General features: G+C 46.2%; 2 protein-coding genes across 2 annotated transcripts in view; one reads left to right on the forward strand and one right to left on the reverse strand.

Moving 5' to 3' along the window:
* The window catches only part of DLST (dihydrolipoamide S-succinyltransferase (E2 component of 2-oxo-glutarate complex)), a gene marked incomplete at its 5' end in the record, with an annotated part of 33,033 nt that extends 11,492 nt beyond the window's left edge, over positions 1-21,541 (forward strand). Inside the window, 14 exons of the mRNA XM_015558002.1 lie at positions 125-160; positions 2,972-3,020; positions 6,069-6,124; positions 6,266-6,340; positions 6,565-6,620; positions 7,441-7,552; positions 9,398-9,553; positions 10,629-10,702; positions 11,538-11,635; positions 15,912-16,042; positions 17,774-17,847; positions 18,153-18,236; positions 18,893-19,060; positions 19,984-21,541. Coding sequence (XP_015413488.1) covers positions 125-160; positions 2,972-3,020; positions 6,069-6,124; positions 6,266-6,340; positions 6,565-6,620; positions 7,441-7,552; positions 9,398-9,553; positions 10,629-10,702; positions 11,538-11,635; positions 15,912-16,042; positions 17,774-17,847; positions 18,153-18,236; positions 18,893-19,060; positions 19,984-20,118 — 1,304 coding nt within the window. The remainder of the gene's footprint in view (positions 1-124; positions 161-2,971; positions 3,021-6,068; positions 6,125-6,265; positions 6,341-6,564; positions 6,621-7,440; positions 7,553-9,397; positions 9,554-10,628; positions 10,703-11,537; positions 11,636-15,911; positions 16,043-17,773; positions 17,848-18,152; positions 18,237-18,892; positions 19,061-19,983) is intronic.
* A 1,359-nt stretch (positions 21,542-22,900) lies between these two features.
* RPS6KL1 (ribosomal protein S6 kinase like 1) overlaps positions 22,901-26,206 on the reverse strand; it is a 17,803-nt gene continuing 14,497 nt past the window's right edge. The window contains exons 10-13 of the mRNA XM_015558030.1: positions 26,052-26,134; positions 24,693-24,788; positions 24,277-24,383; positions 22,901-24,161 (exon numbers count right to left, since the gene is read on the reverse strand). Of these exons, the coding sequence (XP_015413516.1) occupies positions 24,032-24,161; positions 24,277-24,383; positions 24,693-24,788; positions 26,052-26,134 (416 nt within the window). The 3' untranslated portion in view covers positions 22,901-24,031. The remainder of the gene's footprint in view (positions 24,162-24,276; positions 24,384-24,692; positions 24,789-26,051; positions 26,135-26,206) is intronic.

Raw genomic sequence — 26,206 nt, forward strand, 5'->3', positions numbered from 1 at the left:
CCGCCCAGGAGCCCCGAGCGGCACCTGTCACTTGCCCTGGGAGAGCCTGGAGTTGTGCTTAGGGGAACGAGCCGTTTCTCCCTCCTTCCATCTGGGTGACGCCGCCAATGTCTTCTCTCTCCACAGGGGAGCTGCCCTCTCGGGAGACGCTCCCTGCCCGGTAAGTCCTGCCCTTGCCGTCGCCTGAAACGTTCTCCTCCCGGGCAGAGGCGGCGGCGAGGAAACCGGGCTGCCTGCGTTTCTCCCCATAATGTGCAGACAGAGAGCAGGGAAGCCAGATGCCGCTTGGTAACGACAGCTGTCACTCACTCGTTTAGTCCGTGGCTAAGTCTCCACTGTGTCAGGCACTAGCGAGGCACCCCCTAGGGCACAGCAGTGGAACAGGCCTGCCTTCCTGGAGCTTACAGTCTGGTGGGAAGGAAAGTGTAGATGGCTAAGCAAATGAAGGTAGACAGAAGAGTCCTCTTTAAATATATTTTTAAAAATTTATTTCAGAGAGGAAGAGGGGGGCGGAGAGAGATTGATTGAGAGATTGGCTGTCTCCTGCACGCCCCTCATTGGATCGAGCCTGCAACCTGGGCATGTGCCCTTTACCCGAATCGAACCTGGGACCCTTCAGTCCGCAGGCCTTTGCTCTATCCACCAAGCAGAACCGGCGAGGGCAAGAGTCCTCTTTCATAGGTGGTATTAAGGCTATTACCCAGGGGCTGTGACAGAAACCAGCCCAGTGAAGGGTAGGAGAAGGGAAGGGAAACGCATGTACAAAGTCCCCGAGGTAGGAAAGAGCTTAGCCGTGCTTGGGAACTGGAAAAAAAATAAAGGTGATTTGGCCAGAGCATTCTGGTTAAGGGAGAGAGTGGCATGAGATAGAAGATGGTATGGTGTGGAGACTACTGGAAGGAACTTAGATTTTATCCCAATAATTGTTTATAATCCTGGAATAAGTATTTGTTGAATGAGTCGAGCTTGTTGTGGGCTTTCTGTGTGCCAAGCAGTGTTCTGAGTGCTTTCTGTGCATCGTTCAGTTAATCATTAAGAAACAGTACGAGAAGTATTCTCTCTATTTTACACACATAGAACCCAAGGCTAAGAGGTTAAATGCTTTGACCAAGGTCACCCAGTCTACTGTTGGTCAAGCCTGACTCCTCATGTACTCAACAGGTTATTTGAGTTCTTACTACTGTTCTAGGTGATGAAATGCAGATGGTCTCTCCCCTCAAGGGTCTTCTGTGCTAGCTGGAGAAACAGCCTGTATACATTTATGCACACATAAGGATGTACTTACATTGTGATTACTGTGAAAGGGAAGTGCAGGGTGTAAGGAGAGGGTGGGATGAGGTAACCCAGCTTGGGAAGGTGGGGAGTGCTGTGGGAATGTTAGTTAAGGCTCCCCCAAAGAAGTAACATTTAAGCCAAGCCTTGAAGAGTACATAGAACTATCCAAGAGAACTGTATTCCAAGTAAAATGAATTGCTTGTGCAAAGGTTTTCAGGCAGGAAGAGCCGACTAATCATAGAATGGAAAGGAAGCATGTCTGGCTGGAAAGAGGCTTGGACTTGGGGTTTGCATTGTGGCTTAGGGCTTTACCTTGGGGCTAGCAGCTTCACCTTTGGAAGCCCTACTTATAAAATGGGAATAGTGGCAGATGGTGCTTCTACTTCAGGGAATGGTGAGACAGGAAAATCAAAATGAGGTCATTATGTGAAAGCTTTTTATAAACCCTACAAGTGAAACTTGCTGTAGGCTGAACTTTAAATTGGATTCAGGGTACTAAAAATCAGCATGGACTGCTGGCTGTTCTAGCTCAAAACATGCTAGCATACTTGGGTTTTGTGCTGTAGAGTCATTGGCTATGGACATAGGTGACTTACTTGACTCTGAAACCCAGGGTGTGTCTGTGTGGAGGTGAGCACAAGAGAGAGATTTCTCATTTGGTGTCTCCCGAACCCTGGTTCAGAAAGGATTCTTAATAGATTGGAAAAATGAAAGAACATATTCAGGTGAGGCAGCAATAGTTCTTAGTTCAGCTGGGGAAATGCAGTGATCTGTGAGAAGGACGGTGGGCAGAAAGGACTCCCACCTGTTGCGTGTTACCAGCCTAGAAGACCTCAGGAAGAGACAGTAAACTCAAAGGAGGGATAATTATTTGCTGAGTACTAGGACCAGCTGGAGACCCTGGGCCTAAAGTAACCCTGTCTTTGCTACTAGGGTTTACCAGTGGTTGGCAAACTGCGGCTCTTTGGCCCCTCGAGTGTGGCTCTTATACAAAATACCGACTTCTATACTCTGGTTTCTCTTCAGATCGCATAAATCTTTCGCCTTTTACAAAATACCGACTTCTGCGCATGGGCCACGAAGTTTCAATTGCACTGTACATGTGCACCCGCACGTGGTATTTTGTGGAAGAGCCACACTCAAGGGGCTAAAGAGCCACATGTGGCTCGCGTGCCGCAGTTTGCCGACCACTGGTAGGCAATAGGACTTCCAGCTCAGTACATTTTTAAGTAACCAGGGAAACAGAAACCCAGACCAAACATTCCCACTGCTTCTCAAGATTAGGCTGTGTGGTTACAGGATAAACCATTGTGTGTCTTTTTTCAAGCTTCAGTTGTATTTGAAGACTTGGGGAGTAGAGACAGTTTATTTGGAAAACATAATAGGAATAATAAAAATTTATGGATTTTAAGGTAAATAAGATAAAACTACTTCAGGCTATGCCCTTAGAATTCTCCCCTTTCCTGCTCAGCCACATACCCACTGTCAACCCCATACACCTGCTGCTCTCTGCTATTATGGTTATTTTGGTGGAAAGTCTGAGAATCAGGACTCTGTGATAAAGATTATACTGTTGCCTGTAGATGATACTACTCTTTCTCAGAGTTAAGAGGGTGAACGGACTTCTTTTTCATTCCCAACAGGTATCCTGTATAAGATAAGAGTTGTTGGTTAAGAGTTGTTTTGTTTCTTGCAGGGGTCTCCTTATGTCAGGGACCAGGTTACCCTGACAGGAGGACGATCGCGTAAGTATCACTGGGGAGTACAGTTATGTGGCCATAGGGCACTTAAGATATCACTTATAAATTCGACCATTTACTTTCTTCAGTGGTTTCCAGGGCTCGAATTCTAGAATTAGGTTGAGCCCCTAGACCTAACCTGGATGTTAATTTATGATGTGTGATGTACCTTGAGCTTCAGCCCCACGTCCAATGCTGGACGAGGAGTGTGCCTGTCCTAAGGTGCTTAGATTATAATGAAACTGGAGTTGGAATCCTGTTTTCATGGCTAATAGATATAGAAGGGTGCTCCTAAATGGTATTCTGGTTGGATACAAGTGCAGCTCAAGGGCTGAAGGTTACATTTATTGTGGAGGTTGAGAGGATCCTCTTGATGTAGCATAGCTGTTTATTTTAGAAACAGTAAAAGCAAAAGACTAGTCTGTTGAGTCCTGGGACTTTGACTAGTTTGGAGCGAATGTTATTGCATAATGCAAAGTTTGGACAAAGGCCACCCATGTGTGTTTCAGGTTAACTTCTGCTTATGAATGTTGCTTAATGTTACTTTCCCTTCCAAGTATTTTCAAGGTGGTGATAAGAGGATGCTCTCTAGTTACTTAGTAAACAGCTATCAAGCTACTTTTACTGCAGGGAAATCTTCAAAATGAAGAGTCAGCAGATTAGTTCCTTCTTCACTGTGCATCTCAATGGGATTTTTAAAAATAAAATGATGTGTTATTTTTAGAGGGCAATTTGGCATTCATAAGTCTGAACCGTGTCTACCTTTTGATCTAGCAATTCCATTTCTAGGAATCTATACTAAAGAAATCCTGGTGTCCCCAGATTTCTCTCAGATAGCCAAACAACAGAGATTGGTTAAGCATGTTCGCACTATGATAAGTGAAAAAAAAAAAGCAGTTTATAAAATGATTCCATTTTCTGCTGTCTGGTATAATCCCATTGTAAATGTTCTTTTTGCTCTTTCCAAATATTCTACAGTGAACATCTAATACTTTTATAATTGAAAAAGTTAGAATCAAAATGTGCTACTCATCTGCAATTTCTTTGAAAATTGGAGCAACCACAAACCTACATGCAATAAATATAACAAATAACTGTTTGAAAGTAAATTGTTTTTTAAAACCTTAAACTTTGAGGGGTTGGTTAGATTACACATTAGATAATAACTTTTGTGTATTTAAAAAATACATATTTTTTATTTCAGAGAGGAAGGGAGGGCGGGGAGAGAGATAGAAACATTGATAATGAGCAAGAATTGTTGATTGGCTGCCTCCTGCTGGCCACACACTGGGGATGAAGCCCACAACCCAGGCATATGCCCCAACTGGGAATCTAATCATGACCTTCTGATTCATAGGTTTACCCTCAACCACTGAGCCATGCTGGCCGGGCTGTGTTGTGTATTTTTTGTGTGAATAACTTTATTTTTTAAAAATATTTTTATTGATTTCAGAGAGGAAGGGAGAGAGAGAGGGAGAGATAGATACATCAATGATGAGAGAGAATCTCCAATGGGCTGCCTCCTGCATGCCCCACATCTGGGGACTGAGCCCACAACCCAGGCATGTGCCCCGACCAGGAATCGAACCGTGACCTCCCGGTTCATAGGCAATGCTCAATCATGGTCACGCCGGCTGGGCTACCCACTTCATTTTTAAAATATTTTATTGTAAAACTATTTTTGGCTTTATATTGTTATTTAATAGGTTATACATGTACATGGTTCAAAAGTAAACAGTGTCTATGAGAAGGCTTTATTCTTGTCTTCCAGTGCTACCTAGTTCCTCTTCCCAGAGACGGCCAGTGCTCCAGTTTCTTGATGTCCTCACAGAGCAGTCTCTGCATTACCCATTGGTTCTTGCCCATGATCATGTACTTATACATGGTTCTAAACTTTATACAGAACGCTTTGTGGTCTGTATTTTGTTATAACTTACATTTTTCCCCTTGGTTCAACATAGATTTTATTTTGACTTTATAAAGGTTAAAAATATCAAAAGGCAACTTGAATCTGTTTTACTTTCCTATTACCAAGGTGTTTGGTATAGAATAGTCAAACAGTCCTGAAATGCACAAAGTGAAAGTCCCCATCAGTCTGAAGCACTCTCCCAAAATGCGTATGTTTATAACAGATAACCATAGATACCATGTACATATATCTATGCCTCTCACTCTCCAGAGGTGACCACTGTTAACACTTTCTGGCATACAAGGTGGTAGCATTCTCTGGTTTACATTATTTAAAGTTAGTGCCATATCAAGAAATTCCTTGGTCTTTTGAAGTTCCTCTTTAATGAGTCCATATGAGGAGACACCATATGAGGTTTTTGGGAGATTTTCTTGGTGCATGGGGGAATAACCTTATATTGCTTCCAAGTTAACTGCTTTACCTAATCTAAATCTGCAATCCTATGGACAGAAATTCCATTATATGTGGCACAATGGCAGTATCACAAGTGCATGCAATTGATCTTACTTGGATTTGGTTAAGGAAAAAAACCCTGATCAGAAAGGTAAGTCCTTTTGCAAAGGACCAAGATGCTTATCTTTTTCTTCAAAGAACCAAATGTAAGTCTATTTTGTAAGAGAATTCCACTGCAGCATAGGGTCCTGGACTCACACAATGAACTCACTACTTAGGGCGCTCAAGTCATCCCATCCAGGCTCGGCTCTAGACCTGCCAAGAATCTCGGGATGAGGCCTAGGCAAGTTCCCCTAGGTCCGTGGTCAGCAAACTGCGGCTCGCGAGCCACATGCGGCTCTTTGGCCCCTTGAGTGTGGCTCTTCCTAAGCCTTAGGAGGACCCTAATTAAGTTAATAACAGTGTACCTACTTACATAGTTTAAGTTGAAAAAGTTTGGCTCTCAAAAGAAATTTCAATCGTCGTACTGTTGATATTTGGCTCTGTTGGCTAATGAGTTTGCCGACCCCTACCCCAGGTGACACTGAGGCACCCTGGGTCAAGAATCACTGATTTGAAGGGAAGGTGATCCATGGTGCCTAAAATGTGAGTGGTTCACTTGCCAAAGGAGTTTACTTTTGTTTCTTTTCTAGCATTAACAATAGTAGTGTCTTCAGTGTTCGCTTCTTCAGAACTACAGCTGTGTGCAGTAAGTACCTGCCTTCAGCTCCCTGCCTTGGGAATGGAGTTTTAATGGGAAGAGAACAGTTGTCTGAGTTTAATTGAAGGGAAAAAACATATGGATTATGTGTGATTTTCTTTCTTTTTTTTTTTTCTTCTCTTTTCCTAGAGAATGATGTGATTACAGTAAAAACCCCAGCATTTGCAGAGTCTGTCACAGAAGGGGATGTCAGGTGGGAGAAAGGTAAGATTAGTGCCCTCTCACTTAAATTGAAATTCTTCCTAAAAGTCTTTTCTTATCTCCCCAACCCCCAATGATAATCAGTAGAACCTATGGCCCCACCCTTTTCTTTACATGTGGCCTACTTTATCCTGGCTCTGTAGGAAAGGGGTCTTTTATATCTGCAGAAGGGTATTTTGTGGCTACTGGAGGCCTTCCTGACAGGTAGCCTTTGACTATTTTTTCAGCTGTTGGAGACACAGTTGCAGAAGATGAAGTGGTTTGTGAGATTGAAACTGACAAGGTAGGCTTGTCCTATATTAGTGCCAATTTATTTAAGGTCTCTCCTTGGTTTCTTAACTTAATAAAAGAAACAGGGCTTTAACTGTTGTTTAAAGATCATCTTTAACTGGTTCTAAGCACAGTTGTAAAAAATGTTGGAATAGCTCATTAAAAAAGAAAGGTTTAATTTTAGATTGTTCTAGGTCAGTGATTTTCAACCTTTTCCATCTCATAACACACATAAACTAATTACTAAAATTCTGTGGCACACCAAAAAATGTATTATATTTTTGCCACTCTGACAAAAAGATAGGTATAGTTTTATTCATTCACACGGGATGACTGCTATTGTGTTGTCTGTGTCATTTTTTAAAATTTGAAAAATAAAGGGAAAAGAGGTCAGTGCCCCTGACTAAATAGCCAGGTATTGCATATTTTAAGAATTCTTGGGGCACACCAGTGCGCTTCAGCATAGTGGTTGAAAATTGCCGTTCTAGATGCATGTACTATGTACTTTAGTAATAGTTTTGTAGCTCTTTGTACCTGTTTGTAAGAGCCTGCACAGTTTGTTGCCACTTCTTTTTCAAGTATCACCTGGAAACTTATGAACTGAATGCTGCTTTAATGTTTCTGAGAACGGACATACAGAGTGAAGAGTGTATCTTCACAGTAGCATTGACTTGTCATACTCTCGTCCTGAAAGTGTTGCGTTGGCATTTTTTTATGCGTGTTCTTGTATATCTGTGTTGCAACTCTTGTAACTCATATTTGAGATTCTGTACAATTATTTTTCTAATGCTGAGTAAAAATTTGTCCATTGTCCATCTGTCTTCCTTTTCCAGACATCCGTGCAGGTTCCATCACCAGCAAACGGTGTTATTGAAGCTCTTTTGGTACCTGATGGGGGAAAAGTAGAAGGAGGCACTCCTCTTTTCACACTCAGGAAAACTGGCGGTAAAGAAGTTCCCCTAGTTGTCCAGGCCTTCAATGTTGCCCTGGGAATTGGGGCTGAGCATAATGTACTAATTCCTTGGTACCTCAGGCAATTTGGCATTCCAGCTTGCCCTTAGTTGAAGGAATAGAGGGGGGTGATATTTATATAATGTGAACTTTAAATGTCAAGTTTTAGAAGAAAATGGTATTAAAATAAACTTCATAGCCCCTAGCTGGTTTGGCTCAGTGGGTAGAGCATTGGCCTGCGGACTAAAGGGTCCCAGGTTCGATTCTGGCCAAGGGCACATGCCTGGGTTGCAGGCTCGATCCCCAGTAGGGGGCATGCAAGAGGCAGCTGATCGGTGATGCTCTCTCATCATTGATGTTTCTATTTCTCTATCCTTCTCCCTTCCTCTCTGAAATCAATAAAAAAATATTTTTAAATAAATAAACCTCATAGTATTCTGTTCTTTCCATGTATGTTTCTTATGCTGGACCTTTTCTTAAAAATATGATAGAAATCAAGAAGGTTCTGAAGACAGGGATTTCCCCCCCCTCCTCAACCCTGCCGTCAGAAGCACATGGATGCTTTAAAAATAATACAAATGCCTAGACTCCATGGTCTAGGGATTCTGATATATTAAATCTGGTGTTACAAGATCTTGGTTGTCTGTCATAGTGTGTGTGTGTGTGTGTGTGTGTGTGTGTGTGTTTTTAATGCTCTCCAAGTGATTCTGATACACAGCCAGAACTGAGAGCTACTGTTCTAAAGTGCGAAGTGAGAAAAAGCAATGTTTCATGGTGTCTGTTATGGAGAATTCAGTGCAATATTTTTACATCTGTTCCCATAACTTTTGTAGAGAGGGTTGGTATTTCTCTTGAGAATAAATGAGAAGTAAGCAAATGAATTTGTACTGGACCTTACAGTCAGTATTAGAGAACAGAACAGAAAATAACTTTTTAAAATATATATTTTATTGATTTTTTACAGAGAGGAAAGGAGAGGGATAGAGAGTTAGAAACATGGATGAGAGAGAAACATTGATCAGCTGCCTCCTGCACACCCCCTACTGGGGATGTGCCCGCAACCGAGGTACATGCCCTTGACCAGAATCGAACCTGGGATCCTTCAGTCTGTAGGCTGACACTCTATCCACTGAGCCAAACCAATCAGGGCGAAAATAACTTTTTTCCTAATTCTCAGTTAAATGCTATATACTAAAGTTTCTTTCTCATTGTTAAAATATATAGCAGAGAGATGGTAGATTGCATCATTGAGATTGGTCAGGGCAGTATAGAAGCCCAGAATGGAAAGAAAGTTCAGTAGAAGGCTAATGAAGAAGATTGATTTTTCAGTTGAAGAATTCCTTCTTTTGATCATTTATTCCTTTGAAAAAAATAGTTCTAATTTAAATATAAAACCAAATATAATGTCCAGATGGGTAAGATCAAAATAAAGATCTAATTTAACCTTGTGAGTTTATTACTTGACCATCTCATTGTCTTATAAGCATCATCCAAATGAAATGCTTTGAAATCTTAAGTCTAAATGAACACTTGATTATTTAAACTTGTTTTTTAATAGTTAACTATATTCTCCCACATGTGATGATCAGTAGATATTTGTGAAATTAGTGAGGCAGCTGAATTCAGTAGGTCTTATGTAGGATCTAGAAGCCCTGGAGAATAGAAGAGTGGTGCCTATATCATTATATGTAACTTATAGTGCCTTGCATATATAGCAAATATCTAGTAAGCATTTGTTAATTGATTGGAGATAGAGATTTTGCTGCTAAATTCTTCTTATATTGGTGATTTGGTTGCTTTCCATTCCAGACAGTGGCATCTGTTTTTCTTGTTTTCCAGCTGCTCCTGCTAAGGCCAAGCCAGCTGAAGCCCCTGCTGCCGAAGCCCCAAAGGCAGAACCGATAGCATCGGCAGTTCCTCCTTCCCCTGCAGCTTCCATACCCACTCAGATGCCACCAGTGCCCTCACCCTCACAACCCTCTGCTAGCAAACCAGGTAAGCCTTCACTCGTGTGTGTGTGTGTGTGTGTGTGTGTTTAATATATATTTTTATTGACTTCAGAGAGGAAGGAAAGGGGGAGAGAAATAGAAACATCAATGTTGAAAGAGAATCATTGATTGGCTGCTTCCTGCATGCCCCCTACCAGGGATAGAGTCCGAAACCTGGGCATGTGCCTTGATGGAATTGAACCACAACCTCTTGATTCATAGGTCGAAGCTCATCCATTGAGCCACACTGGCAGAGCTCCCATGTGTCTTTTTTCTCACAGGGCGAAGTCTGAGACTAATCATGCCTCTGAACAGGCTCTGTTGGCTACTCTGTAGAAGGAACTGTAGACTTTGTATCGGCACACCTGGGTTTGCATCCAGCTCTCTGTTGACAGCTGTGTGACTTTGGGCTTCTTAACTACTCTGAGCAGATTGTTAATTTGTGAAATGGGAATGGTGCCCGTGTACCTCAGAATATCTTTTGTTTTGTTAATCTTCACCCCAGGATATTTTTTTTCTTTTTTGAGAGAGTGGAAGGGAGAGAGAAACAGCAATGAGAGACACAGCAATTGGTTGCCTCCCGCACGCACCCCAATCAGGGCAGGGGATCAAACCTGTAACCCAGGTAGGAGCCCTTGATTGGGAATCAAACCTGTGACCCTTTGGTGCATAGGCTGATGCTCTAACCAATTGGCAACACTGGCCAGGGCTACCCCAGAATATCTTTTTTTTTTTTTTTTTTTAGTATATATTGATTTCAGAGAGGAAGGGAGAAGAAGAGAAACATCCGTGATAGAGAATCATTGATTGGCTGCCTCCTGCACCCTCCCCCCCCACACACACACACACTGGGGTCTGAGCCCACAACCCGGGCATGTGCCCTTGACCAGATTTGAACCCGGGACCCTTCAGTCCGCAGGCCGATGGTGTATCCACTGAGCCAAACGGGCTAGGGCTACCCCAGAATATCTTGACGATCAGGTGACTATACAGTATGAAAGCACTGGCACATACTCAGTAAATGTTTCATTTTCTGATGCAGCTGTCCCCACCCCCTCCCCACACCCCCACTTTCTTTTCAGTGTCTGCGGTAAAACCCACTGCTGCTCCAGTAGCTGAGCCAGGAGCTGGTAAAGGTCTGCGTACAGAACATCGGGTAAGCCCGAGGCAGAGGGCATGTTGAGATTAGTGGAGTATGGGCATGGTAGTGCCTGCATTTGATTGGCTGGCTGCTTATTCTCTTGACCTTGACAGGGAAACTGAGTTTGGGAAGTGACTTGTTAATAGTCATGGACTGTCAAATGATAGGACTAGGACCTGAGTGAACACTTGTCCAGTGGTTTTTCCTAGTATGTTGTGCTACCACTGAATTGTCTTGTGTGAGTAAATTATTTGCAGGGATGATAGCTTAGTATCGTGGGAGGGAAGAGTGCATTAACACACTTCAGAGAGGTGGTTTAGTGAGCTCTATCCCTATGCTTCCGGGATACCTAGCTGAGGCCTCACAGTAGCAGTAGCTATCAGGGGCAGACATAAAACCTCAAGGAAGTATGGTCAAGAGTGTGGGTTTCTCTGCCTGAGAGAATGCTTCCTAAAATACTATAGCCTCAAAAGTTATTGCTTCAGAGTTTCCATTCCACAAGTAGCTATTCTCATGCAAGTCTTTAACACTAGAAATTGCTGTATCCCTTGGCTGACTAGCCCTACACCACACCACACTCTTCCTTTCTATAAATTGGTTTTGTTTTTTAAATCAAACCATTTCCTGGGCCTCCATTTTTGGTCAAACTTTAAGTGAGTCTGAATGAGTAGTTTTTGTCTGTTTCCTTGTTCTTGCTCAGAGGAGCAAGGGCCACAGGAAAGAGGAAGGCTGGCGCTCTCGTTGTGCTTGGATATTAATAGTCCTGGCCATCTACTCCCACAGGCCAAATGGGAGTGCTTGATCCAAAGAGACCCAGGTTGTCAATACTTGGTCCCACTTTCACTTTCAGGAGAAAATGAACAGGATGCGGCTACGCATTGCTCAGCGTCTGAAGGAGGCCCAGAATACATGTGCAATGCTGACGACTTTCAATGAGATTGACATGAGGTGAGAGCTCTGTTCCTCTTATTTCCATACCCTTGTTCTTGGAGGACACTTGAACTTGCCCCAGTCCCCATTAGTGCTAATTCCAAAACTGACTGAGCAGGGAAGAGGTTCTTCCTGTTTTGTATTGCTTGTTGACTTAAACAGAGTGACCCACTGGTGTCATTCTCTCATCAACTGCTAATACTGTGCCTGCCTCCTCTTGACTTAAAAAACATAGCTTTTCAGCCCTAACTGGTTTGACTCAATGGTTAGAGCATCGGCCTGTGGACTGAAGGGTTCGGTCAAGGGTACATGTCTGGGTTGCGGGTTTGGTCCCTAGTAGAGGGCATGTAGGAGGTAGCCAGTCAGTGATTCTCTCTCATCATTGATGTTTCTATTTCTCTCTCCCTCTCCCTTCCTCTGTGACATCAATAAAAATATATTTAAAAAACTTAGCTTTTCAGACTTTTATACTTAAATTTTGTGATTTCTGATCAATGAGACTGAAAATAGTCTTAAACTCTGATGACTAGTGTTGAGCTGCCAAGTAAAGATAGGGCCTACCCATTGGGATGGAGAACCACTTGACAGTGCCCGGAGCCAGGGTATCGCACCCTCACAGAGACTGCGCCTCACACATGTTCCTGAGAGACTCAGAACTGCGGGTGAAAAGGCACAGGCTTGTGTTATCTTTCCTCTTTCCCACCTTTGATAGTGAAATGGAAAGCAAGTTGTGTTTTGCGCTCGCTGGTTTGGCTCAGTGGATAGAGCGTCAGCCTGTGGACTGGAGGGTCCCGGGTTCGATTCCAGTCAAGGGCATATGCCCGGGTTGTGGGCTCCATCCCAGTGGGGGGTGTGCAGGAGGCAGCCGATCAATGATTCTCTTCATTGGTGTTTCTATCTCCCTCTCTTTTCCTCTCTGAAATAAATAAAAATATATTTGAAAAAAATAAATAAAGCAAGTGGTGTTTTCAAAGGAAAACCTCAGAATTTGAGTTAAGGGACTAACACAAATTAGCACACTGGGTCCTCAAATAAAGTTGTTTCATTCAACATAGTTTCATTATAATGTTAAAAAGGCTGTAGGAACTTAACTTTTGCTTATATTAGCCTGTGGTAAAAATGGTTTCTTTATATATCATTTTGTTTAAAGTCATAGAACCTAGCAGTGATAATACCAATGAGGACCTACTGTACACACATTATTGTAGTAAGCTAATTGCTAACTCGCCTATTTTCTGAAAAGACTTTGGTGTTTACAAGTACCAGCACTCTAGGGAAGAGAATGTAGTTAAATCTAATATTTTTTGGGCACTTAACTGTGTATAAGATATTATATGTATTTGAGGAGGATACAAAGATGAGTGAAAAGAGCCCCTACCCTTCTAGAGCCTACTGTCTAGTGTGGGTAAACATAAAATAAGTATCAGAAGGGTACAAAGAGTGTGAAGTGGAAAAGAGAAATCATTTGTTTTTGAGGTGGCGGAAGAGGTAGGGAGGGTAGGTCAGGAAAGGCTTCCTGGAGAAAAGAGAACAACCAGCATTTTTAAAATATATATGTTTTTATTGATATCAGAGAGGAAGGGAGAGGGGGGGAGAGAGAGAGAGAGAGAGAGAGAGAGAGAGAGAGAGAGAGAAACATCAATGATGAGAGAGAATCACTGATCAGCTACCTCCTGCATGCCCCCCACTGGGGATCGAGCCGGCAACCCAGGCATGCGCCCTTGATTGGAATCAAACCTGCAACCCTTCACTCCCCAGGCCGACGCTCTACCCCACTAAGCCAGCCGGCTAGGGCCATTTTTTTATTTTTTGATTTTTGTTAATCTTCACCTGAGCATATTTTCCCATTTATTTTCAGAGAGTGGATTGGGAGGGGGGGGGGCGGGGATGTGAGAGACACTTCGATTGGTTGTCTCCTGCACATGCAACCTAGGTACATGCCCTTGATTGGAAATAATACCCGAGACCTTAGGTGCACTGAGCCACACTGGCCAGGACACAACTAGCCTCAATCAATCCTCCTAGGAAAACTTCCTTTTTGAAAAACAAAAGGTCTGAAAGGATGAGTTAAAGTTATATCATCTTATCTTTCATGCTAATGTTGAATTAGGCCATTATAGGGAGAACTGAGCATTTGGGCCTGAAATAAAGTTAAATTCGATTTCCATCACAGAACTGTATTTCGATAACATTGTGGAGAAAGATTGTTCCAGACGATGTTAACAATGTGGACTTGACAGACAGGATAGCACAAAACACATTTGAGAAATTTGCTCTGAGGAATGTGTATGAGAAGGAATGGAGTAACAGAGATACGAGTTTATATTTAATTCAGGGGTAAGTCATTGAGTCTTCAGGGCATTTCTTTGTTTCTTTTGGTCCTAAGTGTTTAGTCTACTTTTCATTAGGGAAATTTGTTTTCCTTTGGAAGGGATCTGAAAAGTGTAGAGGAGGGGATGGTTTTTGACTGTGTGCATTGTTTGCAGAGGAGGGCTCTGTGGCCTATTTCACTAGATATCATCCATTCTGTTGTGAAGCTTCTTAAAAAGATTGGATGTCATTCAAGCTAGAGATTTCTCTCCTGTCTATCGGATGTGGGGAAGAACCTTAACTAATAAATCACAAAGTCTGCAGCTTAGGTTTCAATGCATTAGGGCCAAATTGTGCACAAATTGAATTGGACTTTGAAATTCTACCCAATTTCTTAAGACAAAACATGTAAATATTTGTGGCCTTGAAAGATTCAGTTGGCTCAACAGCTTTGATTGGAAGGTAGGAATAATAGTTTGGTCTCCTTTTAGCAGCTAATCGAGGTGTCACTTAACAATGGCCTGGGGTCTCGCTGCAGTCAGTAATTTGGTTTAGATTGAGTGCCCTTTGGGTCTTGTGCTGATCAGCTAACCCATAAGGGGCCTTTCTGAGAAACCTTCTCCTCTCCCTGTTGTCCCAGCCTCTGCCTCCAAGGACAGAGCTCTGAAATAGAAACTACTTAATGACCAGACAATAGCATTGGGGCAGGTTTGAGAGCAGAGATGTTGATCACTTCTCTTTACCTCTTCTGCAGCTCTTGTGTCTTGGGAACCAGTAATGTCTTTAGGGTGGTAATCCTAGCACTAAATAAGGTTAGACTCAGGAAAACAAACATTTAAACTCCATCAATCCTCCTAGGAAAACTTCCTTTTTGAAAAACAAAAGGTCTGAAAGGATGAGTTAAAGTTATATCATCTTATCTTTCATGCTAATGTTGAATTAGGCCATTATAGGGAGAACTGAGCATTTGGGCCTGAAATAAAGTTAAATTCGATTTCCATCACAGAACTGTATTTCGATAAATACTGGGGTTTCTTCAGCAAAATGATGGGAAAGCCGTTTTCCACTCACTGCAGTATGCACATGGTGTATATGTGGAAAACCCAGTCCTGAAGGTCAAAGGTTGTTCTCGTTGTAGAGACTTCTCAGAAGGCACTGCTGCTCACACTTGGGAAGCTTCGTTCGCACATGGCCACGTTCCTAAATACCAAGGAATCCACACCCATTAACCAGATCCTAAGGGCAAGAGCTGTGTCTTGATTATCGTTGTGTCCAGCATTGACCCTCGCATGTAGTGGGGCACCTGTGTGGAGGGACAAGTGATGGAGCTGATAACTGGGAGATGAAGAATGAATCTACTGACTTTGCCATCAGCTTAAAAGAACACTGGGTTATACTCTTCTGTGTGACTGCTTTTGCTCACAGGGAGCCCATTTACCTGTGCAATTTTTGTTTGTTGGTTTGTTTTTGTCTTAATTAGGAATAGGAGGCATGTCACAAGGAAGTTGTAATCAGGTTTGGTGGTTTTTAAAAAATAATTTTAATAAGAAAAAGAATACTGTTTATTTTGTGAATTTTATGCTTAAAAACATTTTCCCCCCAGGGTAGGTAGCTCATGATTTTAGTGTAGCTAGAAATCACTTTCTTATCCAGGGCAAGGATGTTGGTGTGCTGTCTGAGTTCTTGTCCATATTATCTTGTCACTGAAATTTCTGACTTATGGAGTATGAAGGAGCCTGTCCAGGGCTCAGCCCACCTTAAAGAAAGCTTGGACCTGATTCCTTTGTATCCAGGTTTTTTTGGTAAAGGAACAAGGAAGGTTATTGTGTTGACCTTTAGTGGACTATTTCAAAACTTGAACTTTACGGTACAGAGTGAAGGGGAAAAGCTTACTCAATCATGTACATGGAGTTGGAAACCAGTATGAAAGTCAGAATCAAGGCTTCACTTATAGTCAGTTTGCTTTGTAATGTGTTTTTTGCAGTAACATCCAGGATATGAGGGCCCGGCACAAAGATGCTTTTCTGAAGAAACATAACCTCAAACTGGGCTTCATGTCGGCATTTGTGAAGGCCTCAGCCTTTGCCTTGCAGGAACAGCCTGTTGTAAATGCAGGTGAGTTTGTGGTGGCCAGCATTGCAGAGGCCCTGGGAGGTATGTGTATGAACACAGAGCTGCTTCCACAAACACAGACACAAGGGTGGGGGTCATCAGACCAAACTTTAAAAAAATACATTTTTATTGATTTTAGAGAGGAAGGGAGAGGGAGAGAGGGATAGAAACATCAGTGATGAGAGAATAATTGATTGGCTGCGTCCTGCACGCCCCGTACTGGGGATCAAGGCTGCAACCTACACATGTGCCCATGACCTCCTTGATTCGTAAGTCAATGCTCAACCATGGAGCTACACTGGCCAGGCAGACCAAACTTTTCATTTCATACCTGTGAAAACATGAGTGTGTTTCTTAGGGATTTCTTGGCTCACCTTCCTGAAATAGTATCATCATTACTTTGTCCCCATTAAATGGACAGAGTGATTTCTCTTCCCAGTGCATAGCTCGGAAGTTCTCAGCCAGCTCAGCTCTCCAGGCCCCTCATGTCAGGGTGGAAGCTCATGTCCTGTCTGGCACTCCTCACCTTCCCCAGGGCTCTGTTATCTTGGGGCCTGACTTCCACACTTGGCATAGGCTCCAGGGTGACCTTTGATTTCTGGTTGATGGGCCTCATTGGAAGATTGTGCTCGTTTTCTTTGTGTTATTCACCTACATCATTGAAATGTTGACCTATCAAGCAGTTCTTTCCCATTGAGACACTTCTCTGTTCCCTGAAAGATTGGAGAAGTGACATTGACACTTTTGCAACCCTCAGCAAGGCCAGGGTCCCTAAAGATCTAGAAATAGAAGCCCTAGTCCAGGGGCCCTCAAACTTCTTAAACAGGGGGCCAGTTCACTGTCCCTCAGACGTTGGAGGGCCGGACTGTAGTTTAAAAAACAACAACTATGAACAAATTCCTATGCACACTGCACATATCTTATTTTGAAGTAAAAAAACAAAACAGGAACAAATACAATATTTGTATTTGCATGTAGCCCGCGGGCTGTAGTTTTGAGGACCTCTGCCCTAGTCCCTTCCATCAAGTGATACGCGCTAGGTAGATAGGAGGGCTGTCTTTGTTTTACCCATATATTACCTCTGTGTTTCTTCCATTCTTCTTATGCTTCCTGATTGGCACTCTCTGGTCGTCTGCCTGCCCATACACCTAGGCATTTCTGAGTTCTCGTGGCCTCTTTGTCATTTACATTCTTTTCCTGGTGTCTTTGTCTAACAATACAACATACGCTTTCTGCGGAAAAGATTCCCAAGCCTATTTTTTCATGAGCATTAGACCTAAATGTGCAGCTGCTGTTTGCTGTCACTATTAAAGCCAGACCACCCTGCTTCCTCCTGAACCTCCTAGAAGAGCCTTCCCTCCTGCCTTGTCCCCTTTGCGAGTTGACAGCAGACGGGCAAAACCTAGCGGTTCTCAGTAAGGGAAGGCTTGTTCACAGGAACTAAATGCATACTCACCGAGTGTGAGCCAGTGGACTGAGCCCATGCGAGGGCTGCCAGAGAAATGGTGCCCTATGCTCGGGCTGTCGGGCTCAGTGAGGGCATTGGGAGATGTTACGATTGGTTAGTATGGGAGTGAGAGGAGTTTGCCACTGGTAATGCAGTGCTTTTTTTCATACTGATTGGTCAGCTCACACTGTACCAGGCACTATGGATTGTTACTCTATTAATGCAAATATTACCTCATTAGCCTAGGCCTCAGGAGTTTTATGTAACATGTGTTTTCTCTCTTGCAGTGATTGACGATACAACCAAAGAGGTGGTATATAGGGATTATATTGACATCAGTGTTGCGGTGGCCACCCCACGGGTATGTTGGGATAGGAGATGGGGGTTCTCGTCTTAGATTCTCACCTTTATCTGTGTGAAGAAGCAGACAGCTAGGCACAGATCATGTCTGTAATTCTGTCTTTTTAGAAGGGGATTAATAAAAGAGTAACCTATTTTTGAACATACCACATTCTTTTAATGTTAAGCCTAAATATTTTAGACTGTGTTAATCAAATTGAGTAATTAGATATTCTGGGAAGGGGAGACCATTGACTTGAATCAGGGAGTTATAACTGTACAGGGTGCTATTAATTTGCAACTGAAAACGCTTTTCACTTTCATCAGGGCCTGGTGGTTCCCGTCATCAGGAACGTGGAAACAATGAATTATGCAGATATTGAGCGAACCATCTTTGAACTGGGAGAGAAGGTAAAGTAGAACGCAGCATGTGTTTCAGCTGCAGGGCAGGGCAGGGAAGCAGCCCGGGGAAGGCAGGGCTTGCCAGTGAGCAATTCTCGGAGAGCTGGAGCCTCACGTTGTTCCGTAAGAGTGCATAGCCTCTCACCCACTAGAGCTGAAGTGCAGACATTGGGCAGAGCTTAGCATGCTCTCGTGACTGAAGATCTCATCAAGTGAACCTGCTGGAACAGAAAAGGACCTGAAGGCCTTGTGTCTGTCCTTTGGTGGAGCATCTCAGCTGGAAAACTTCCTTTTTAAAAAAAATATATATTTGTATTGATTTCAGAGGAAGGAAGAGGGAGAGGGAGAGAGAAAGGAAGAGAGAGAGAGAGAGAGAAAGAGAGAGAGACAGAGACAGACTCGTTGATCGGCTGCCTCCTGTATGCCCCACACTGGGGATAGAGCCTGCAACTGGGCATATGCCCTAACCAGGAATTGAACCATGACTTCCTGGTTCATAGGTCTACGCTCAGCCGCTGAGTCACACTGGCTGGGCTCAGTTGAACAACTTTCATGTTACAGCTGGGTCTTGCCATGTTGACCTCAGATATGAGCTTTCTGGACTTCCTTTAGGTGAAGAAAGCTCATCTGACCTTAAATTGCAATGGTGTAATTTCTGTTTTTAGGCCCGGAAGAATGAACTCGCCATTGAAGATATGGATGGTGGTACTTTCACCATTAGCAATGGAGGTGTTTTCGGCTCCCTCTTTGGAACACCCATTATCAACCCCCCTCAGTCTGCCATCCTAGGCATGCACGCCATCTTTGATAGGCCAGTGGCTGTGGGAGGCAAGGTAAGAACCATCACTGTTCATGTCCTAGGAGTTAGGTGATGAGAGGGAAATCTTACTAAGTGCTAATTGTGAGATTCACTGTAATTTTAGGCTTAAGTTTCATCTCTTGGCTTCTGATTAAAGCTAAGGCACTGATTCTCATTGTGGTGTGTGGATCAGCATCATCTGGGAACTTACCAGAAGTGCACAATCTTGGACCCCCTTTTGGACTTGTTGAAGCAGAAACTGCAGATGATTCTGGTGCAGTAAAGTTTGAGGACAGTTGAGCTAGGAAAGCTTGCTCCTTCATCTAGGACAGTCAGCCGGCTTCATTCTCTAGGTGCTGTAGATAGTGGGGACACAGTTGGGGACCTGATCCTTGCCCGGGAAAAGGATAATGCAGAGCAGTCTGCGAGCTTCCAAGTATAGGGTAAGGCTTAGAGGTTCTCGAAGGTTCAGAGAAGGAAGACCCAGGGTCGAGCTGGCCCCAAAAGACATGTCAGGAGGAAAACATTTTCTGGGACTGCGTTTCAAACTTTCTTGGGTCACTAACTCCTTTGTGAGTCTGAAATCATAGATCTTCCCCTCCACCCACTCCCCCCAAAAATGCTCACACACCTTACTTTACATACAATTTCAGAGAATTTGTGGACCCCAGGTTTAAATTGATAACCCTAAAGCCAGACTGAAAGGGGAACTTTTCCTTTAGAAAACGAATGAAGAGTAAAGTGTGTTTAAAAAGGCAGTTGTGCGGAGACTCCTGTTCTCTTTGTCTCAGAGCGGGGCAAGCAGGGGAGCTGTGCGCTAAGGATAAGGCTTGGTCTTTGAAAATATTGTATCTAGAGCAACACCAATAGGAAAGGAACAGAACTTTTCTCATTTCCCCACTTCCAGGGGGCTTTTCTGCTACTGCAGACAAATCTATAACCCTCCTCTCTCTGTAGGTGGAGGTGCGGCCCATGATGTTCGTGGCACTGACCTACGATCACCGGCTAATCGACGGCAGAGAGGCTGTGACTTTCCTCCGAAAAATCAAGGCAGCGGTAGAAGATCCCAGAATCCTCCTAATGGACCTTTAGGAGGAAGTCACACACCCAACACATTGACCACGCAGGAACTGAAAACCAGTCTTCTCTCTGCCCCACGTGGGTCCCGGGTTCGCCTGGCGACAGACAGGCACATGCTGTTGGCCTCAAGCAAGGAAGCCAGGGCACTATATAACCAGCAGTCGCAGGTCTTTCTTGGTGTTCCTACCAGCTCTCTCTCTCTCTCTCTATACCCCTCTCAACACTCGAATATCTTATTTCCTTAGGCTTGAGGGAGAGAAAGAGAGAGCCTTCACAGATGCTCATTAATATCCCTGCCTTTCTTCATTAACCCTCTGCCGAGATAATTTTGCTTCTCCCCCGTGCCAGGACACGATAGGGAAACCACTGGGGACCATGGTAATAAGTTTCAGTCTTTTGAAAGTGTGTTCTCCAGAGCTGCCTGGGAGGGTTGTGCCTCCCACGCTCGGAGCAGCCTCTGCCCTGGCTGTGCACATTCTCACTTGATTCCACCTGTGTGGAGGTATTGACCATAGGCCAAGGTGCTGCTTTGCTGCTAAATGCACCTTCCTTCTCAGCTGTCATTGACTTCAGGATGCCTCTACTACCTCTTCCAGGAAGCACAGGCCGGGGGACCTGGGTAGGAGAGGTGTTGGCAGTGTGGAGGCGGAGAGGGCAGATTCCCCCTGAGGTCATAGCTATAAACAAGAGAACAGAAGCCAGGCCTGCCCTCACATTCTCTGTCATAGCCTCCCACCAGGAAAACCCATTTTGGCACAGCTATGGTTGTGCCAACCTTTCTAGGCTGCTAGGAACTGTTCTAGCACATTGTTCTCATCTGGAGCCGATTCTAGTACATCAAGGCAGTGGAGGATGGACTGGAGCCTGGTAGAGATTGGGGGGCAGGGGAGGTTTCCTGTGGACAGGCTCAGATTGACTTGAGCTTTTAAATTCCATTGGTATGAGCATGTGACTGAAGAGGCAATTCTGTTCTTTCCTGATCACGGCCCTTGGGAAGTGGGGCCTTGGCTCTTCTGCAGAGCACGGGTCTAGGGCAGGGTGGACTGGTGGGAACCAGCCCCAAGATGCCAGTACACGGGAAGTGACTGATGTCGCCTCTGAGGTACTGCCTGATGGGTCTGGACAGTCATTGGAATTCCTTGGAACATGGTTAAATGTACACGTCTTGTCATGAAAGCTACCAGGCTGCATTGCTTTAAATCCAACTGCATTCAGGCCTGAGGCTGCTGACACTTGTCATGGGAGCCACTTAGTGCAGAGTGCCCACTTGTATCTCGAAGAAGTAAGGCCTGGGGGACGGGTGGGGGGAAGGGATGGGAGCCAATACTGAGTGCCTGCAGCATCTGCTATGTCTTCACTATTCAGAACTCGTAACTGAAATATTTAAAGAAACCGATTTTAAATGCAAATTAAAGGGCAAAAGTTCTCAAGCAGAGTTCCCGTTTCTGTGTTCATTTTGGTTACTGAGGTTGTGTAAGTCTCCACACTGGTTATTGGCATTGAAAACCACCTAAGGTCCCTTTGGTTACCCTGTGATACCTGAGTTTTAAAGTAAGTTAACACTGCACTGATTTGACAAAAAATGGAACTGGGCTGTCTGCAGGCAGGGAAGCGCCCGCCCTCCTTACATTGACCCCTCAAAGCCTGGCAAGCCGGGCTCTTGGGCAGAGACTGGTTCCCACCTTTGAGGCTCCTGCAAACACCAACACACTTGCATTATTTCTGGGATGGATACCAAGGTCAGTAAAAACCATGAGGGTCGATTACCTCCTGGGAGCGGTGGTCTGCGAGGGAGAGGGACAGTTAACCTAGACTGACTCCAGGTGACTGGCATGATGGTCTCCAGGCTTAAATATACCCGGTCTTTCCACACAGTCCGTGCCTGCTGATCTTGCTTACAGTGGTGCCATCTCTGTATGAAGGTCTGCCCCAGGAACAGAGTGGCTCCCTGAGGGTAGAATTTGGGTTCAATGAAAGGAATTTTAGAATTTTCTATTAGGCCCAGGACCTGGTGCTAGCTGTCATTTCTCTAGTAAACCTACAAGGAGGTAGACTAAGCCCTGTAAGGTCTGGGACTGCAGGATTCTGGCTTAGAGCCTGGCACAGTGCCACATGTGCATTGTTTATTGCACAGATGGGGCCCAGAGGTTCCAGAAGCAAATTGGACTTGCAGCAGTGGTTGGAGGTGGTCTGGCCTGACTTAGGGAGTATAGCCAAGGAAGACTGGACAAGCTCCACTAGGCTCCCATCAGACCTTGTCATTAACCTCGTGTGTGTGTGTCAGGGAGGGAGGGAGAGAGAAACATCAGTGATGATGAAAATCATTGATGGGCTGCCTCTTGCACACCCCCTACTGGGGATCAAGCCTGCAACCCAGGCATGTGCCCTTGACGAATTGAACTCAGGAACCTTCAGTCTGCAAGCCGACGCTCTATCCACTGCGCCAAACCAGCTAGGGCGTCATTAACCTCTGAGTAGGAGCCACTGTGTCTCAAGGGGTCACTGAAGATTATACTATTCCCCCCCCCTCCCCCAGGCATCATGACCCTCTTCTAAGGTTTGTCTTTTATTTCCCATGGAGCCCAGTGCCCCTCTATGCCAGCACTTCCCCTTGGGCTCAGTGCTGCTCTGCAGGGCACAGGCTGGCATGCGGGTGGGTCTACAACCAGCCCTGCTTCCTACTTCCTAGTGGACTCCAAGTTCACTGTTGACTGTCATGGAGCTTCTTTGGGGGAGTCTTCCAGTCTTCCTGTCCCGACAGGGTGGCTCTCGTTGCATTAATGAGGCAAGAACACCACAGGCAACATCAGGCTTTATTGGGGGCAAGATGGTATGGACATGCCCCAGAGAAACCAGGACCTCCAGCCTCCCTCACAACCCAGTTCCCCGCCCCTTCACAATCAGAATGGAGATGAGTGTCAAGGCCGCCACCTGGTGGTATAGCAGACACAAGGCAAGGGGTTGGGGGCAGAGGTCTGGTGACAGTTTCAGTTGCCACACCCCAGTGACAGGGTGAGTCCTGAGCGGAAAAAGCCCCCAAACCCGAGGAGGGGATTGTATTTGGGGTAACTACTTATCCCAGTTCTTCAGAGACCAAACATCTTGCTTCCGGCTAAAAGCCTGGGCAATCATTCTGTGTGTTGTGATTCATTTCAAAAGGGGATGAAGTCACAGTAGGCAATGAATTGAGTGGACCCTCAAGACTAAAATGCAAATTGGTAAACAGGACCAATGCCTGAGAAGGGAATCCTAGTGGGTCCAGCTTGTCTTAGCAGCTTCCGCCTGGAGGCTGAACTGAGGTCTCTCAGACCTGTGGGGCAGGCTCGCTCCCCTTTCCACCCCAGTGGGCTAGCTAGGGAGGGGAGGTCTTATTCTGCTTCTAAAATTGCTCTAATTGGCAAAGGTGCCCTCTGCCCTCCTCCTAATCCCTGTTTCCTCCCCCATGCCCCTCTTCCTTTTGCTCTTCAGAGTCTGAAATTGCAAGACAGGGCATGCTCAGGAGGGGGAGTGGATCACCCTGTTTCCCACCTCACTGCATGCTCACTACAGACGTCTTCCCTGCCTCCCCACCCCCTGCAGGAGGAGTCTGACAGAAGAGGCCACTATTTACACGGCTAAGGTATCAGCCAGGGCAGCCCTAATTTGAGTCCACGAAGCCAGTGGACCAGTATCCTGAGATAAGTCTCCAGAGATGTCCCGTGTAGGGCACAACATGGCAGGTAGCGAATCACAAAACCTCAAGGTTGGCTCAGCAGGTGGTCAGTACTTGGAGCGAATGTGACAGAAGGCACCCTTTAACGGGGTAGGTCTGTGTTCAAGGCTCAGGGTGTGCGCTCAACAGGTCTCTGTTGACTGATGGGTGGATGGAGGGGCCCAAGCCACCTAGCAGGGTGAGCTCTGTCCTGTCCCTTCCCAAACGCAGTGACTAGAAAGGGTTCCTCCAAGGGCTGGCGGGGAGACCTCCTAGGGACAGCGGCGATGATGGCTTTTGAGCCCACAGGAGGGAGCAGAGCCCAGCAGGAAAGGCAGCTGACCCGCATTCTTTGCAGAGGCCGCTGGTTAGAGTGACAGGATGAGGGTCAGTTCAGAGTGACAGGATGACAGGCGAAGAGAAGAGAGGAGACGCAGACCAGTCCGGCTGCTTCCATCGCCCGCTCCACCCTCTCTTACCCCACCAGCTTGCTCCACTGGATGGTACTGAAAAAGGGGTGGGACTTGAGTCTGTTGACACCGCCCCCTCCAGCTCCCAGGCGCCTGCTGGCATCGAACTGCAGTAGCTGTGGAGAAAGGCCGGGTCAGCGCCTGGCAGGCCTTCCCAGCCCCATGGCTGAGATGTGGGCGGACTTCCAGGGACTTGTCGCCCTGGCCCCGGGAGCTCACTCCCTGCCAGCCCAGCCCATAGAACCCCCAGTTTTACCCTGGGGAACACACTGGTGGTGTTTGGCCGCCAACATCTAGAGAACTTTGTAACTCCTGCACCCACATCAGCCTCCAGGAGCAGCATGCTTGTTCACGCACAGGGTTCTGCCCTCCCAGCGCCCACCCTCAGGCCAAGGAGCCGCCTCTGCTGGGCCCGCTGACCTCACCTCCGTCAGCAGGGAGGCTGCTGGGCGACTGAGCCACTCAGGCAGCTGGAGCTGGGTGTGGGGCTGGATTCCTGAGGGGTGGCTCTGGGATAGGGCCTGGGAAGACACAGGGAGGGGCCTCAGGAGGCAACCCCTGGAAAGTCTGCACACCCCAGCGGCAGCCAGGGTTTTATTTTTTTCCCTGGGTCACATTCCCTGGGATGATGATAATGCAGACCATTGGATCTGCTTTGGATCTACTGTATGCCAGGCGGCGCTAGATGCCTGACAGCCATTGTCCACACTCCCACGGCCCCTCTCAGAGGAAATACAAGTATCGCTTTGGAGAGACACAAGCAGGCTGAGAGGTGAAGGGATTGATGCTGAGGGTAGGATTTGAACCCAGGTCCGTCTGGCTCTAAGCTCGCTCGATGCATTGCTCTCGGGCTGCAATCAGGACAGGCACTTCAGGATGAGTATTGGAACTTGTCTTCATACAGAAAAACAACAACACAACCCTCCACGGGCCACTCATTTGGCAGCAGGCCACGGCGTGCTCCGGCCGCGCCAAGGCAGGGCTGTGGTGAGGGAAGGCAGGGCCTCTCCAGCAGGGTGCAGCTGTGGAGAGCAAGGAGGTCTGTCTGGAGGTCAGGATGAGCTGCAAGAAGCGACCAGGAGGGAGGCCAGAAGCTCAGGCGAGAGAGGTGGTGGGAGGCTGAGAGGGGAGAGTGGCTGTTTGCAGCCAGGCCTCTCAGAGGCTCTGGGCTCCGGGACAAAGGCAGGAGGCAGCCACGGTGAACTGGTCCGACCTGGGCTCCAGGTCACACTGCATCCGCTACCCAGGTGCAGAGCTGAGCTCATCGGGTGGACAGAGGGCAGAAGCCGCCATCCTGAGCAAGGGCGTTTGCCGGGGAAACTTGGAGCTCTTGGCTGACCCAGGCTGGACGGACAGCGGCTGGCCTGCATCCAGGAGGCCCTCTCTCCTGTTCTTCAGCCAAAGTCTGGGGGTTACAGCCCAGGAGGCCGTCGGGGTGGGAAGTGAGCAGGGGGAAGTGGCTGAGGGGTGAGCCAGGCGCCTTTCGGGGAATAAGCGCTGTCCAATCCCCACCCTTCCTCCAAAACCCGCCCTGACCACCCAACTCAGCTCTCACCCACTACACTGGCAGTCTCACCAGCTACAGCCACTAGCATGGGGGAGGGGGGACCAAGTGTGCCCACGGCCTGGGTGGCAGTGGCTCCCTGCGTCTCTCATGGCCTGTGGGGGTGAGCTGGGGAGGAGCACCAGGCAGCCTGAGCCCGACGTGGGCTGGTTGTATCAAGCCCAGGCCACCCTGTCCCCAGTGACCCCCACAAGGGCCCACACCCTGCCCCGCCACTCACCGTTCCAGTCAGCAGTTCATACAGCAGAGACCCAAAGCTCCACCAGTCACAGGCTTCCGTCAGCTCGGAAATCCCACCCACCTCTGCGGGAGCAAGAACACCAATGTCCCCGCCTTCCCCAGAAGGTGGGTCTCCCCTCTATTCATCCTACCCAG

This window comes from Myotis davidii, unplaced genomic scaffold, assembly GCF_000327345.1.
Source record: "Myotis davidii unplaced genomic scaffold, ASM32734v1 scaffold309, whole genome shotgun sequence".
Taxonomy (NCBI): domain Eukaryota; kingdom Metazoa; phylum Chordata; class Mammalia; order Chiroptera; family Vespertilionidae; genus Myotis; species Myotis davidii.